This window comes from Pecten maximus, unplaced genomic scaffold (assembly GCF_902652985.1).
Source record: "Pecten maximus unplaced genomic scaffold, xPecMax1.1, whole genome shotgun sequence".
NCBI classification, from domain to species: domain Eukaryota; kingdom Metazoa; phylum Mollusca; class Bivalvia; order Pectinida; family Pectinidae; genus Pecten; species Pecten maximus.
Genome location: NW_022982657.1, coordinates 2,398 through 19,982, shown reverse-complemented (window position 1 = coordinate 19,982; position 17,585 = coordinate 2,398). Strand labels below are relative to the sequence as shown.

At 34.0% G+C, this 17,585-nt stretch overlaps 1 protein-coding gene across 1 annotated transcript; it reads right to left on the bottom strand.

The window, feature by feature from the left end:
• Positions 1 to 43: 43 nt before the first annotated feature.
• On the bottom strand, positions 44 to 16,757 carry LOC117320711 (cytosolic carboxypeptidase 2-like; the record flags this gene model as incomplete). The annotated part of the gene is made up of 11 exons (XM_033875224.1): positions 44 to 130; positions 2,669 to 2,735; positions 3,512 to 3,645; positions 11,866 to 11,991; positions 12,635 to 12,736; positions 12,984 to 13,143; positions 13,625 to 13,794; positions 14,221 to 14,331; positions 15,040 to 15,177; positions 15,781 to 15,901; positions 16,500 to 16,757. Coding segments are annotated over 11 exons (1,474 nt in total), but the record flags the coding sequence as incomplete, so codon positions are not given.
• Positions 16,758 to 17,585: the final 828 nt, after the last annotated feature.

The window sequence follows — 17,585 nt, the reverse complement described above, 5'->3', positions numbered from 1 at the left end:
AGGGCTATACTCCTGGTCAGTCTTGTGATAAGCAAAAGACACATCAGAAGGAAGGAAGGATTAAGAGGAGATAACAAACTTGTTGAGACAACATGCGGAATCTGTACGGAGTACGTACTTGTATATCCTCCTGGCAAAAGACATAGAGAGACAAGAATTAGCGGACAGTCACAATCTCACTGACTTATTATACCTATAGGATCACTGGACAATTAAACCTGTATATCTGTGACATATCCAGAGGTGAGGCTCTCAGGAACTCCAGACAGTAAATACATTTGTTTTAAATCTTATTTTATGTAAACATAGTAGGAGTGATGTCATGAATGATCTGGTCCTGATATCGAACCTACCTCCGGATCTGTCACAGTTCCTTTATTCATCAAAACAACAGAAATAACTTTGAAATCCAACAGTACATCTCATATTAACTTTGAAATAAATACCATCATCACAAGGATAAACAAATCTTAAAATTTGAAAACAAAATTCCAAGTGGCAAACAGTGTGTGCTTTTTATTATTATTCAATTCATAAATAAAACAAAATTTTACTGAGCAGTTTTGTAAAGCTGGAATCATTGACAGCAATCACCATTACTATGTTAAATCAAATTACAAATTTATAGAGAAATATAACCATTTCAAGTCATTATCAATATATGCTGAATTCTTTATGAAGCATTTTTTTTTTTTTTTTTTTTACATTTTATATGAAATTGAAGTGTTTAAAAGGCAGTATCAACATATTTGTACAGAAATATAGAAGTTACTATCATAATGTATGTTATAACATCCAAGTATCAATTAGTTAATTCAGAAAATGTTCAAAACAAATTAGTTTCTGAATATAATGTAAGTACATATACAAACTTTACAAGCAGATTATCAGAAAGCACCAAGCTAGTATCAAACCATACATCTAAAGTGTCCTCCGTTTAGAACGTTTTAAAGGATATACCTAGAAGTTTTATAAAAATCTAAGCGACCTTGAAAAGGTAATAGACATAGGAAATCTCTTAAGGGGTGAAAAACAAAGGAAATCATTTCTGGCAATAATGATCAAATTTCAAAACCAAGTCAAACTTCATCAGGTAATAGAAAGTACTAGCATTGGTAGGAAATCCATCAAGTCAAAACATTTCTTAAATAACCTTGACATAACCTTGACACAAAACCTCTTTGCTGAAGACAGTGCTGAGATCTCTTGAAATACTCCAAGAAAAAAAATAGAATGGTCAAATTTTACTGGAGAAAAAGAACTTTGTAAATAATTTTAATACAAAAATAAGGAATTTTTGTTTGAGACCGTTCAAAATTTAATCATATACAGAGATATATATTCAAACCAATCCAAAATCTGACAGTATAAAGATGTCAAAAGTTTTGTTTTGAATATTTAGAATTAAATTGCTGACAGGATTCAACTGTAAGGGACGAAGACATTCCAATTTGTGTTACTTCCATAATCTATGGAAAAACAGACAATCTTACTGGATAATATTTTATTAGAACAAAATTAGTCAAATACTGCAAGGTAATGTTATGTCAAGAGGAGATCATTTTAATTATCAAATTTTATGACATTTATATAACAAAAAGTATAAACACTGCAGTGTACAATAGATCAGAGATCAGCTTTATATGAGGAAACTTAAGCAACCTATACAGGTCTATAGTTAATTAGGACGACACTCGGTTATCAGACCTCACATGTCTGTACACACATTACCGGATTGTTAGCTCCGTGTTCCTTCCGTAAACATGGTCACAGATTCACAATCATGCAATCATTTGCAGCCAGTTTTTATTGTTGTAACAACCCAAATCGCATCCCATATTTAGTTATTACCCGCAATTCCATGCAATTTTAATTTACAGGCATTAAATCTACCACAGTTAAATGTACTGAGAACTTTTCTGAAGAATCACCAGGATTATTATCTTCCAGCTCCCTCATGCTGATTATCATTTACATTTTGTTACAATTATTCTAATTGTTTACAAGTTTCTACGGATTTTCATCCATGTCCTAATTCATAGAATCATTCAATTCTTTTGTTGGGCCAGCTCCATCAATTCCTTCAATAGCACAGTCCCATCACATTTATCAATGGACTAACTCCATCAAGTCCTTCAAAAAAGCATTTCCATCAACACCTTCAGTGGGGCTAGCCGATCAAATCCTTCAATGAAGCATTTCCATAACATTTTCAATGGGGCTAGCCCATCAAATCCTTCAAGGAAGCATTTCCATCAATACCTTCAATGGAGCTAGCCCATCAAATCCTTCAATGAAGCATATTTCCATCAATACCTTCAATGGGGCTAGCCCATCAAATCCTTCAATGAAGCATTTCCATAACATTTTCAATGGGGCTAGCCCATCAAATCCTTCAAGGAAGCATTTCCATCAATACCTTCAATGGAGCTAGCCCATCAAATCCTTCAATGAAGCATTTCCATCAATACCTTCAATGGAGCTAGTCAACAAAGCTTTCAACAGAACAATTTCACTTGTTCCTTCAGTGGTTTTCAGATTTTTAAAAGGTATATTTCCAGGGAAAATGTATAAAAAAGGGACAATTTTCAAAATGTAAATGATAAACAGTATTTTGAAAATAGGAATCACCTGTAACCAATAATTACAACTTATTAGAGTTACTTACCCTTTGAGGAGCGAACTGCAAATGTACCGGAGGTCCATCAGAGACGGAGCTGTCGGATCCACCATCACTACAATATGCATAAATCATGGGTATGCAGAAATTAGTGGTCAACATAGATTATGTACACTCAGTAGTTAACAATATACAGCTTCATCTCAACCTCAAATGATGATGCTAGATTGAAGTTATTAGAGTTAGGATTCAGGTTTATTTCAGCTGATGAAAAACAAGAATCATTTTACAAATTACAGTAAAAACTTACCTGGATTCAAAAAAGCTTAAGTTGTCACATCATAATCTTGATATATTGAAAACTTACCTGGACTCTAGAGGGGTGAAGTCATCACTTCACAATTTTGAACTTACCTGGACTCAAGAGAGCTGAAGTCATCACTTCACCATTTACAGTGAAAACTTACCTGGACTCGAGAGAGCTGAAGTCGTCACTTCACCATTTACAGTGAAAACTTACCTGGACTCGAGGGAGCTGAAGTCGTCACTTCACCATTTAGAGTGAAAACTTACCTGGACTCGAGGGAGCTGAAGTCGTCACTTCACAATTTAGAGTGAAAACTTACCTGGACTCGAGAGAGCTGAAGTCATCACTTCACCATTTACAGTGAAAATTTACCTGGACTCGAGAGAGCTGAAGTCGTCACTTCACCATTTACTATGAAAACTTACCTGGACTCGAGAGAGCTGAAGTCGTCACTTCACCATCTACAGTGAAAACTTACCTGGACTCGAGAGAGCTGAAGTCGTCACTTCACCATCTACAGTGAAAACTTACCTGGACTCGAGAGAGCTGAAGTCGTCACTTCACCATTTACAGTGAAAACTTACCTGGACTCGAGAGAGCTGAAGTCGTCACTGAGGTCAATGTCATCAGCAGAGCTGGGAGTGATTCCTGCTCTCTGGAGTTTGGCAAGGATGTCTCTCTTCATCTTATCCTCCAGTTCCAGAAGTACATTAGCACACTGTAATTACAACATCACAGTGATGGTAAAATATGATCACAAACCAGGTAAACAACAGGTAAACAATAGGTAAACTATACAGGTATACTAGATTTAGACAATAACAGACAGGTAAGCTATATCATGTTCTGGTGCTTCGATGTGATTCAACTTTATACATTTATAAGTAAATCCTAAAAAATCCTAATAGATAAATTCCTGATAATCAAACTATCTGAAAGGGACATAACTACCATGACTCATCTATTGGTGATGTAATTCCTGTGTTTTGAACAACTAGTGATATCTCTTAACACCAGTCTAGTCATAGTCTAAGTGATTACCTACCTCTCGCTTCTGATGAAAATAGATATATTTCCTGATATAGAACAGATTAGTATATAATGACTGAAAACATCATCATATTATAAGCTACATGTAAAACCATTTTAAACACTGCTGATAATCAGACATTTAACTTTGCCGTGCAGTTTCCCTTCCCATAAAAAATGAGATCTGGCATAAATGAAAATGTCTATTATATATATAAGCATTTGAAAAAAATGTATGAATTGTAACATGTGGTTTTATATTACAGACATGTAAAAATAATAAATGTAATATGGACATGATTGAGAGTTCAATTGGACCAAGAGATTATCAGTAACACATGCATTTCCTAATAGTGCTGAAAAAAATAATAAAACTGAATTATTGAGATTTCTGGAAAATGAAGCACTGTATTGTCTACTAATTAATGCAAATTAATTAATCTCTTTAAAAAATGTAATGAAAAAATAAATTGTGACTATCTGCATAATTTTATGCAATCTTCAATACTAGTATTATATTTCCTGTAAAAAAAAAACAAAAAAACATTAAAATCATAAAAGGGGAAAAAAATGAGCATACCTGTGTAAAAAAAAAAGGTAAAATAAAGAAATATCTATTATCTAGTGGTACGGTAAGCATGGTAAACACAGGAGCTGTGCAAACAACTGAGAGGAGTAGTACAAAGCATGTGAAGGTCAATGTGTGATCTAGTACCTGTAATTAAACAACTCTCAACCTCAGTCAAATACAATATCCCCAGTAAAACTATCATACCCCATGGATCCTACTAGCTTTATCACAGTAATACTCTCCTTCACAATTTGCTATTGACATCTTTTATTACCATGTTGTTTTGACAATTGGTCTATCACGTTGACTAAAAATAGGGATCTGGTGCAGAAAGCATTAATTGAGTGTATCAGGTCTCCAGGTTGACAAATCATCGATCCCTATCAAGCCTTTTTGACAAAGTTTCAAGCGTCAAGTACAGGTTGTTAGTTTTAAAGCAAAGCGTGATGATGTGTGATATGTAGAGTGATGAATGTTACACAATGTATAATTAACGATTCCTGATCAGACATGGAACATATATCTAAGATAGGAAGAATGGCCATCTTTAATTGAGGATAGATATCTTTATGTTAGAAATATTAACAAGAGGCCCAATGGGCCTGTATCGCTCACCTGGCTCTACAGCAAATTTGCAGTTGATTGAGGTCATTTCTACAGATACTATGCCGATGACCAATTTATTCAAATATCAGAGTAAGCTAGATTTATTCATGTCAATAAATATTCTAGTCCTTTATTCCAGCATACTATTGGCCTAATATCAGGTCTTGGTGACTCTTGGCTATGGCAAGATTTAAAAATATTTCAACCCTGTGACCTTGAATGTAGGTCAATGTCATTCAGTTGAACAAACTTGGTAGCCCTACAACCCAGCATGCTACAGACAGGCCCAACCTCAAGTACCTGAGCCTCTTGGTGTTTGAGAATTTGTTTAAAGATTTTAGCCTATTTGACCCATGTGACTTTGAATGAAAGTCAAGGTCATTTATTTGAACAAACTTAGTAGCCCTTCACCCCAGCATGCTACAGGCCTAATATCAAATTCCTGGATCTCTTGGTTATTGAGAAGAAGTTGTTTAAAGATTATAGCCTTTTTGACCCATGTGACCTTGAATGAAGGTCAGGGTCATTTATTTGAACAAACTTGGTAGCGCTTCACCTAAGCATGCTACAGGCCTAATATCAGGTCCCTGGGCTTCTTAGTTATCAAGAAGAAGTCGTTTGAAGATTATAGCCTATTTGATCCATGTGACCTTGAATGAAGGTCAAGGTCATTTATTTGAACAAACTTTGTAGCCCTTCACCCCAACATGCTACAGGCCTAATATCAGGTCCCTGGGCCTCTTGGTTATTGAGAAGAAGTTGTTTGAAGATTAGAGACTTTTTGACCGATGTGACTTTGAATGAAGGTCAAGGTCATTTATTTGAACAAACTTGGTAGCCCTTCACCCCAGCATGCTACAGGCCCAATATCAAGTCCCTAGGCCTTTTGGTTATTGAGAAGAAGTTGTTTAAATGAAAAGTTGACGCCGGACGCCGCACCATGGCATAAGCTCACTTGCCCTTCGGGCAGGTGAGCTAATAAAGTCTTCATAATTCTCAAGTCTATATCTTGTTTTCAAAATAACACCTTAAATGGATGATCATGCAGACAAAAGCGTGAAGATGTCCATGACGGATGTACCAAATACAGGTAAACAAAGTATACTAGTATATGAGGTGACGGTGAGGCTACCCATACCGAAATAAAGCACACTAAAGTATACTTTTATGCTACTTTAAGTATACACTTTTTCCTACTTTTTTGAAAAAGTACCAAAAAAGTATACTTTTTTTGTACTTTTCTGGACTTAGAAATTTTTCAGGGTACTTTTTCTGTACTAAATTTGGACTCTGAAATTTCTCAGAGTACTTTTTTTGTACTTTTCTGGACTTAGAAACTTTTCAGGGTACTTTTTCTGTACTTTATTTGGACTCTGAAATTTTTCAGAGTACTTTTTTTGTGCTAAAATCTGACTTAGAATTTTTTTGAAAGATTGTGAAAATATGGATGTACTTTTTTCCTACTTTTTTGGGACTTAGAATTTTTCAGCTAATGCCATTGTGCTTTTTTTGTACTTATTATGGACTTAGAATATTTTCAGACATTGTGAGGGGTTAAAGCATATTAATATTTTCAAAATTAAATCTGACTTTTTCAGTCGACTACAAATCTAAGACTAAAAAAATAATACCCAGGATTAACCACAACAAATATCTATCAAATAAGATACAGAAAATTATCATTTGGTAATATTAAATGTTTTTGATCTCGTTTTTTGTTTTTTTTTGTTTTTTTTTGTCTTTTTTATGTTCTAAAAAATACTTTTCATACTTTGATCAGTACCACAGAAATTTATCTAAAAATAATTAAAATTCAACAATTATTATCATAAGTATTTCACTTCAATGTACTTTGTTAGTAAGGTTCACACATTTTAACGGTGATTTCTTTGTCACTTTTCGTTTGTATTTCCATATGCATCTCAGAAGTAATAAACTTCACATTGATGAATGTTACTATACGTTCATGTGACGAACGTCAAAACTTAGCTCTATAAAAATTTTGTTCCAGATCGTTCTTTGAAGTTACAGTATTTTGGCTTTAATTATAAACTCTTTAACGGAGTTTAAAACATTTCGTTTATCCAAACGTTAGCCTAACCTCTACCAGATCGGGGATCACTCTACGAACACACATGTGCCCGTGCCTGTAATACGCTTTTAATTCATTCAAATGAAATTAAAATCACCTGCTCTTTGTCTGCATATCATATACTTGTTGGATATACGTGGTTTTAAGATTACATCTGATAATTGCACCCGAAATCACGTCGTGTTCTGTCAAAATATTCACCGATATACTCATATAAACATGTGTAATACTGATATAGTCACTCGGACGCTTCTTTGTAAAACGTATATTGAAGTCAAGCGCTGTGATGATCTCGATCTCGATGTTTTTCAAACAGGCATGATCAAGGAACAATATTCCGGTATTTAAATCAGAATTACATCGCATTCATTGAAATGGTGAAAGTGAACACAAAAAGAAAACTTTAATTTGTCTGATATTTATTTAGCAAGATCGTACGATAATTCGGACAACGACACAATGTAGCTGTACTCTAATCTGTTGTAGAATGATCTCGTAGGAGTGTTGTATGTACAAATAAAATACTCTATTGTATACAAAAATCAAGATCAATACCAAGATCTATCATAAATATTTTAATTGATATAGTAGACGGCTTGAAGAACTGCAACACCAAGATCGATCAAAAATATTTCAACTGTTTTAAACTAAATCTTGAAACATGTGTGTTAAGCTAACAAAGCGATCAGGATATATGCTTAACGTCGTACCGAAAGTTAATTTCACCCGTGGTGTTAATTAATATAAGCGACAGTCGACTGTAATGGCAAATCATACCTAGCTTTATTGTTTATTGGAGTTACCTGTGTACCTCCCGTCTCACCTGTACACATATTGCCCCTCTTAGACTAAGTCTTATGCCCGCGGCGTTAATTTTAACAATTTATATTGTCAAGCTTGACTGCCTTTCACTACGATCAGATCACAGGTGCCTACCCTCATTTAAACAAAACATCCGGATAACATAACAGGTACTGACGAGGCTTATACCTGTGTCAGATTACCATCGGTCGGTTCACCTATGACCTCGGGGCCGTGATCTCGTTTGTTTACTTCGGTTTACGGAATCTACCGAGATTTGACGAGTTCGCTTCGTGCGATCATTTTGTGCAATGTGCAAGCTTAAAATGCTGAAGTAGTAATACCAAAAGTATGAAACAATAGAGGTTAAGGAAGTAGAATATAAAAAAACAAGTAATAAAAGAATGAAATCGATACAGTAGATCTCCGACAAAACTTTTTTTGTATCCCATGATGCAACAAACAGCGAGATTTTAGCGGGAAGTCTGATAGCCATGTTTGAATTTCACCGGATGTTTATCTACGGAAGAAACATAAACAAACACGATTTTGATATAGAATAGCCTAAAAACGAAATTCATTTTCTTGCCTAACTGAAGAAGATCGACTATCTGTCAGTAAGTGGCCAAAGAATATCAGCTTTCTTATTGTTTTTGGCGACAAATGCTCATTTTCACCCGAAAATATCACAGATATCGCGACCAGGTAAGTTTACAATTTTATTATTTAAATCTATTTCGTCTTCTGCACGTTCCTACATCGTTTCACATTATATAGGTGAATAGGGGCCTACACATGTTAATATTAATACTTGATTACTTCGTGTTTCAGGGTTTTCATAATGAATTCATCACCGATTACAGTTTACACGGCCCGAGTTTAATTAACAAAGAACTGCTAGATCCACGTGTGTTTCAATCGTAAGTATTCAATTTACAGATTTATGCTACCATACGCCTGGGATTTTATAAGCATCCTGATTGATAGCACCCAAATATTGAGAACAAGAAGAATTTTATTTCTTTATTGACGAACTTCGACGTAGTTATATTGCATTTTTATTTCTGTCACGTAACGGTAAATTGGTAATATCTTTACTACATATTTCATGTATTTTGACAAATTTCCAATTAATTTTTATGACTTCGTTTTTCAATGGAATTTATTGAAATTTCACTTACATGTAAAGAATTATTTGCTTATTCATCTGATAATATTTACAGAATTTTTTGTAGTTGATTTCAAGAGATATTGCATAAAATTTCAAAAAAAATAGCAATGACATTTTTAAGTTAGAATATAAGAACGAAAGTAACGTCACATTTCGGGCAACATGTGTATATCTATTTTAGGGAATATATGTAAAAATATCGGTAAATGAGCTAATAATTGTCTACTATAGTATATGGAATTTGAAGAAAATACATTCAAAAACGAAGTCAATAAAATCCATTGAAAATTTGTTGTATGTCATGATCATGATCAATTCACAAAAAAATGATCTCAAGAAATGATTGAATAAAAAAAATCTGTGTTTTGGAGTATTTTGATAGTTAGTTGCATAATTTAAGATGAAACAAACTGTCAGAATTCTGGAGTAGCTTGATTTTTATTAAAGTACTTATCCTTATAATTAAAAGTTTTATGTTGTAGCTTTAAATTAAACTTGTATACCTGTGGCTAGCTTTTCTTGATAAAAAGACTTCCAAGAAGACATGCATGTAATAAATGACAGTAAAGTGATCAGGTGCATATATAAGGAAAATTATTTACATTTTTATATTGAACAAATCTTCACAATTATTCTAAGTTTTGATATAAAAAATATTTTAAAATTTTCTCTTTCTTCCAACAGATTATGCAGTACATTCTGAAGTGACGGAAAGCTTGAAGATATTGCATTGTGGTCCGAATTGAGGGCAATGATTCGCATAAAGCAAAAAAGGAATGAAGAGAATCAGACATTTTATTTTTCGAATTCACACTTACTTGGATTTGACCAGTTTAAGCAAGCAACATTATGCATATACCATACTTCATTGTATTCAGTATGCATTTATGCATTGTTTTTTATTTACATTTTTTTGTTGTGTTTCCTCAAGAGGAATTATGATTCGACAATTTTTACAAATGTTATTGCCCTTTTTATTTAGAATAGTATATTTTTTTTGTCTGGATCTCCTACATACACATGATATAAAATTGTGTTTTCCTGCTTGAAAAAAATATTAGAATAATTTATTAAAAGTTATTGCCCTTATACATAGATGTCCATCTGTAAATCCTTAACCTTACCCTTAAACAAATTTCGAGCTTATTAGATCAAGACTTTGCTATGGCATGAAATTATACTCAGTGGAATCGTGATTGGATAACTAATCTTGTATTTCAATGTTTGTTTTCACTTGATACAATTGTGCATTTCTCTTAGGAATGGGACTGATGTATGTATTGTTTAAGCATGCAGTATTCTCATTTAAGCTTATCTCCTATATTTTCAGAACTAATTTCCTACACCATTGAATTAAGTCCCTTTTTTTGGTAATTTTTTCCTACTTTTTCAGTACTTTTTTTTATACTTTTTCAGTACAAATTTCCTACTTTTTTAGTACTATTTTCCTACTTTTCTAGTACTTTTTTCCTACTTTTCCACTACTTTTTCAGTACTAATTTCCTACCTTATTGGTACTTTTTTCCTACTTTTTCAGTCCTAATTTCCTTCTTTTCAATACCATTTTCCTACTTTTTTGATACTTTTTCAGTACAAATTTCCTACTTTTTTAGTACTATTTTCCTACTTTTCTAGTACTTTTTTACTACTTTTTCAGTACTAATTTCCTACCTTATTGGTACTTTTTTCCTACTTTTTCAGTACTAATTTCCTGCTTTTTCTGTACCATTTTCATACTTTTTTTGTACTTTATGGACTTACCTGTAAAAGTACTAAAAAAGTATAAAAGCACAAAAAAAGTACACCATCAATTTGGCCCTGTGCACTTTATACTATTATTGTACTTTTAATGTACTTTTTCTGTACTATATTTGTGCTTTTTCTGTACTTAATGAAAACAATAAAATGTACTAAAGGTATACTTTTGTTAGACTTTTTTTGTACTTTAGTACTTTTTTTGACTCAATTTGGAACCGTGTTGGAATATCGGTTCCAAATTGAGTCAAAAAAAGCATACTTTTTCTATGCTTTTTTAGTACTTTTTTCCCATACTTTTTTTGTACTTTATTTCGGTGTGGGTATATATGGGGGAGGGGAGGCGCCATGGATATGTGTGTCATCTGTATGTGAAACAAATAATTACCGTAGTTATTTCAGCATAAAGTGGGATTACCGAGCATCATGATTGGCAAGCAAAGCAACAAAAATCAGTACATTATTTACAATGTATAAGGCAGGTAGAAAACTGTTAAAATGACCACCTGTAGTCATCCTTATACATCCTGTCAATATGATTAAACTCTATCAATGAATGATATGAAGCATCACTTCTAGAATCAAGTGCGAGCAGATTGGGCTTTGTGTATAAGGCCTCCACAAACAATAGGTCCATGGATGGTGTTAGTCCTGACAATCTTAACTACAGGCGATGGTTATACATGAGAAACATTAACCTGATGGTGTCTATGAAGGTAATATTTCACAATAGTAGTAGATGATCATTCAATTAAAATGTTTGTCAAAGATCAAACACTATAACTACTACTAGATAACTTTCTGAAATGGCATTCAATTTAACCTCATGCTCAAATTCAAACATAATTAAAACACTATTGAATCGAAAGCTTATTTTTTGTAGACGTCGGTGGTGCTGCGGAGAGCTATATACCTTTGTGTTGTCCGGATCACAGTAGTCCAGTAGAGTGTCACAGAAGTGGTACCCCATCGCCTCAAAGTCCACCAAGGTAAAGTGGTAGCCCTTCTTCTTCCCAATGGTGGAGCCACAAAATGTTGCCTTCAATGAAAATTAAAGTATCCTGAGCATAGTGCAAACTTGTCTACCACAAACATACCCTTGTGGCTAACATGTCTACCACAAACATACCCTTGTGGCTAACATGTCTACCACAAACATACCCTTGTGGCTAACATGTCTACCACAAACATACCCTTGTGGCTAACATGTCTACCACAAACATACCCTTGTGGCTAACATGTACATCTATATAAATTAAATGAAGTTATATTATTTGAGGGATATTCAGTTCATCCTGTTACAATTTCAGTACAGGTCTGTGTACATGGGAGTTTATTACCATTTCCATACAGGTATGTGTACATGGGAGTTTATTACCATTTCAGTACAGGTCTGTGTACATGGGAGTTGATTACCATTTCAATACAGGTCTGTGTACATCAGAGTTTATTACAATTTCAGTACAGGTCTGTGTACATGGGAGTTTATTACAATTTCCATACAAGTCTGTGTACATGGGAGTTTATTACAATTTCCATACAAGTCTGTGTACACCGGAGTTTATTACAATTTCCATACAGGTCTGTGTACATCAGAGTTTATTACAATTTCAGTACATGTATATATACATCATAGTTTATTACAATCATACATGTTTTGGTTCTCTATCTGTATAACCTACCTCCATTGTGTAGCTGTTCATAATGCCCATGTGCCACATGACAATTCGACCTGTCCCTTCTTTACTCTTCTGAACCTTGAACTTACATGACTCAAACTTGAACTACAACAAATCAAATGCTTTTTTACAACACAGTGATGAGTGGTATAATATGTAAGTCATATTTCCACATTCAGTAATTATTCCATACATTTTAAGACTGGTGTAATTACATAAGTCCTTGAATTGAGGACGTAGACAGAGACAAACACGACTCAGCATGGTGACAGGAATATCAATGCTGTTACAGGTATTGTGTACAAACAGTAAATATCTACAGGATACAGTCAGTACTACGGATGTATGGTACCTTATCTGGAGCGTTCTTGTTGAGCATGACAGGGAAGATCCGTTCTCGGAGACGTTTCTCCGGGTTGTGGCGGTTTTCACAGCCGTAGATGAACACATTTTGTTTTCTGCTATGTCCGTGAAGGTCACAATACACAATGATCTCTCTCTCCTGAAGGAGTCTGTGAGTAAAATACAATGTATGTTTACAAAAATCTGTCAACAACAAAAATCAATGTTTTAAATAGGATATACAGTGGATCCCCCTTATTATAATATTCTACTTTCCATAGAAAAATATTTAAATAACCAGGGTATTATAATAACCGAGTAAACAATTATATGTTCCTTGGACAGGAAGTTAGGCCCGTTACTATCACAAGACTAGACTAAGTGTAGAAAGAGATGAAAAATAAGGAAATAACATTATACAAAAAATTATGTACAACTGCTATAAAAAATATTCAATTAAAGGATAATTGATTAATAAAGATGTAGATACATTTATATAATCTTGTTCAGTAGCATCATATTGCTTCATCTCAATATATACAGTAACTTCTCTGTTGATGAATGACAAGAAAAATAGATAAAGGTTATCTCCCTTTACCTTTGACAGACAATTATCTCCCTTTGATATTAAACTTTTACCAAGACACCTACTTCCTGATCATGTTTTTCGTGTGCCACACGGAGGGGTACGAGTCTTTGAGCACAGTTTTGTAGTTTCTGTTGAGGTCTCGGCCAGCCAGGGAGCACCGATAGTTACCCACTATCACACCATCTGGGTTCAACATTGGCACAATCTTGAAGATGAATGTATCTCGCAGGAGCTAGAACCACACAAGTTCATCATTAAACATCCCAAATCACAACGTCAACAAAAAGTCTTCAAAAGTTCATTCTTGATTCATTCTAATGAATAAGTGAGTAATAAACTGTGTTTCAACAACTGGTAGCAGCAAATGGGATTTAAACTAATCAAATTCTGCTTATGATAAAAAAAATGTACATGACTGGTATAGGTGATGAGTTTCTATGTACAAGACTCAGGTAAAGGTGATGGCTTCATGTACAAGACTTAATTGTGCAGCTGAGGATTTATGTACAATACTGGTGTAGCTGAGGGGTATATGTACACTTTGATTGATACAGCTGAGGTTTACAGAGTACATGTACACTTAGACTGGTACAGCTGAGGGGTTTAGGTACACTTTGCTTGGTACAGCTGAGGTTTACAGAGTATTTAGATGTCCTACCTTAGCATCAGCTGAGTTACCCGTCAGGTAGTCGAGGAAACCTTTCATCATCCAGCTAGCGTTACACTCGCCAGGATGTACTCGTGATGTGATCACCACAGCTTTTTTATGCTGAAATAAATAAAACCCATTGGTTTCTTTACACTTTCTCATCCATTTACAAAAGCAAAATCCTATCAGTATTAAAAATCTTTTGGCAACTTGCACTGTTACCAACTTATTCTCGTCAAGTATCTATTATCAAAACTTAAAGCATGTGTATGACACACAAAATTTATCTTTTAGTGGTCTACACTAACAGTTTTCTTGCAATGACTAAGAGATGAAGGCCTCAAGCTAGCAGAAGACAATAATATTTGAGGGGGCATGAATTGAAACAGTCCTTTTCTTGTTAGATTGGTACCATAGGTCTATACTAGAATTGTTCATATATAGTTGGTTGCAGTTATCATCTGTGTTATTTAAAACTAAAAAGGATTTTTTTTTTTCAGAAATGATTGTGCACCATTTCAGGATGGAACTTCAACTAAATGTATAATCTTGGTTAATCTTGGTTAATGAAGATATACATGCCTTCGTAAGATTGGTACTTGGTGGAAACTGAAAATCTCCAGAAGATGGATTGAGCACTGTATAGCCACTCACATTACACAATGAATACATTTATATATTTTCAGCAGAAACCTTTAAAATCTTCATTTTCAGATTTCTTGTGGATATTTCAGTATAGCCACATATGTAATACCATTATAGACCTGCCTACAAACCTTGATGTCTTCAGGGTTTTGTGAAGGTGAGGTAATAGACCTGCCTACTAACCTTGATGTCTTCAGGGTTTTGTGAAGGGGAGGTAATGGTGAGCACGTAGACTAGGTTTCCGGCGAGTGTCCGACATAGCACTCTCTGTTTACAGATTTTGGACTTCACCGGGTCGTTTGATATATCTAGTAGATAATCCTAATAAAAACAAGAAAAATTCAATTAATTCAAAAGACTAGTTTCTGTCCAATCAAGATATATATATTACCTTCTTATGGCACTGTGACACTACCCTCAAGTGAAAGGCTAAATAGAATTAATTACTTGGTTCTCAGGCCAATTTTTCTAAACAATAGATGAAGGAGGGAGTTAATCTTTTACCGTTTTATTGGAGAAAAACATTTTAGAGTATATTCTTTTTTATTTTTCAAACCACTCATTATCTATTTTCATAGAAATTGCTTCAAAATGTGGGAAACAATGACTTATCATGGGTCTTTGTCTTTATTTCACATCAATGAACATGTGCTCTAATTTTATGGTTCATTATAATGGATATTATATTACAGAAGAAACATTTGTGGGTGATGCTTTTTTCCACATTCTTCTCCCAAAGAATTTTGAGGGAGATTTTATTTTATTCAACCAGGAAAAATATATGAGATGAGGGTTTTTTTTATTATTTAAAAGCAGATGAAGATAAGAGAGGGCCTGAGAACCAGTTTTTTGTTTGTTTGTTTTTTCCTAACAATGCTATACTGTAATGGTGCACTTTGGTATATTGTAGTACTATCTACTTACTTGTAGGTCTGTATATGTGTATGGGAAGCAGTGAGCAAAGTAAACTGTGTCGTTGTCATGTGGGAACTCCACCGTCCATGTTAGAGAGTAAAATGGCTTCTCTCCCTTGGAAGTCTCATATCTACAATATAAATAAAAACATGACACAATTTTTTGTAAAATATCAGTAGTGCTCTGATATGACCAACTTTCCTTGATCAACGAAAAATTAAAACAAACATGCTACTAATCTGTACCATCAACATACTTAGTTTGTCTGATTAGTGTAAACATATTCTTATGAAATTACATTGTATTGATGGAATCAACATGGCATAAATTACGTTGTATTGACGGAATCAACATGGCATAAATTACATTGTATTGATGGAATCAACATGGCATAAATTACATTGTATTGACGGAATCGACATGGCATAAATTATGTTGTATTGGTGGAATCGACATGGCATAAATTATGTTGTATTGGTGGAATCAACATGGCATAAATTATGTTGTATTGGTGGAATCAACATGGCATAAATTACGCTGTATTGGTGGAATCAACATGGCATAAATTACGTTGTATTGACGGAATCAACATGGATACCATGCAGAGTTATCATTTTCATTCAAACAATTGCAATTTAAATTTGTGATTGACTCCTTTTCCATTAACACAAAAATAAATCCTGCGTGAAGACGTAATTTTTCCTGAGCAGGAAGTTGTTGGCACTTACTTGATATTATTCCTGTAGTATTTGATGTCACTACCAGACCGTATCCAGCCCACTTTCTTTGTCTGAGCCTCTTTCTCACTGTACATCAATGGCTTCATACCATAGTTGTATAGGCAGTCTGACTTGATGAAATTGACGATGGTGAAGCGGTATTTAACATTGGCACGAGTGTTTGATACCCGGAAGTAGTACCACTGTATATGTTTGTTGGTATACAGATCGTAACGTAGCCACATTTCGTAGTCGTTGGTGCCCTGTCTGTAAGTAAAAGTACACAAACACACGTGGTATGAACTAATATTTAATATACTGAACAAGGAACACTGTCTAACTGGAGATCATGAAGGCAAATTTTCTCCTAAATAGGTCAGTCTCCTCAGTATTAATGTAATACAAGATGTAGTAATGATGGGTTTTTAATTCCTATGTCTCCTCAGTATTAATGTAATACAAGATGTAGTAATGATGGGTTTTTAATTCCTATGTCTCCTCAGTATTAATGTAATACAAGATGTAGTAATGATGGGTTTTTAATTCCTGTCTCCTCAGTATTAATGTAATACAAGATGTAGTAATGATGGGTTTTTAATTCCTATGTCTCCCCAGTATTAATGTAATACAAGATGTAGTAATGATGGGTTTTTAATTCCTGTCTCCTCAGTATTAATGTAATACAAGATGTAGTAATGATGGGTTTTTAATCCCTCAGTCTCCTCAGTATTAATGTAATACAAGATGTAGTAATGATGGGTTTTTAATTCCTATGTCTCCCCAGTATTAATGTAATACAAGATGTAGTAATGATGGGTTTTTAATTCCTCAGTCTCCTCAGTATTAATGTAATACAAGATGTAGTAATGATGGGTTTTTAATTCCTATGTCTCCTCAGTATTAATGTAATACAAGATGTAGTAATGATGGGTTTTTAATCAGTATTAATGTAATACAAGATGTAGTAATGATGGGTTTTTAATTCCTCAGTCTCCTCAGTATTAATGTAATACAAGATGTAGTAATGATGGGTTTTTAATTCCTCAGTCTCCTCAGTATTAATGTAATACAAGATGTAGTAATGATGGGTTTTTA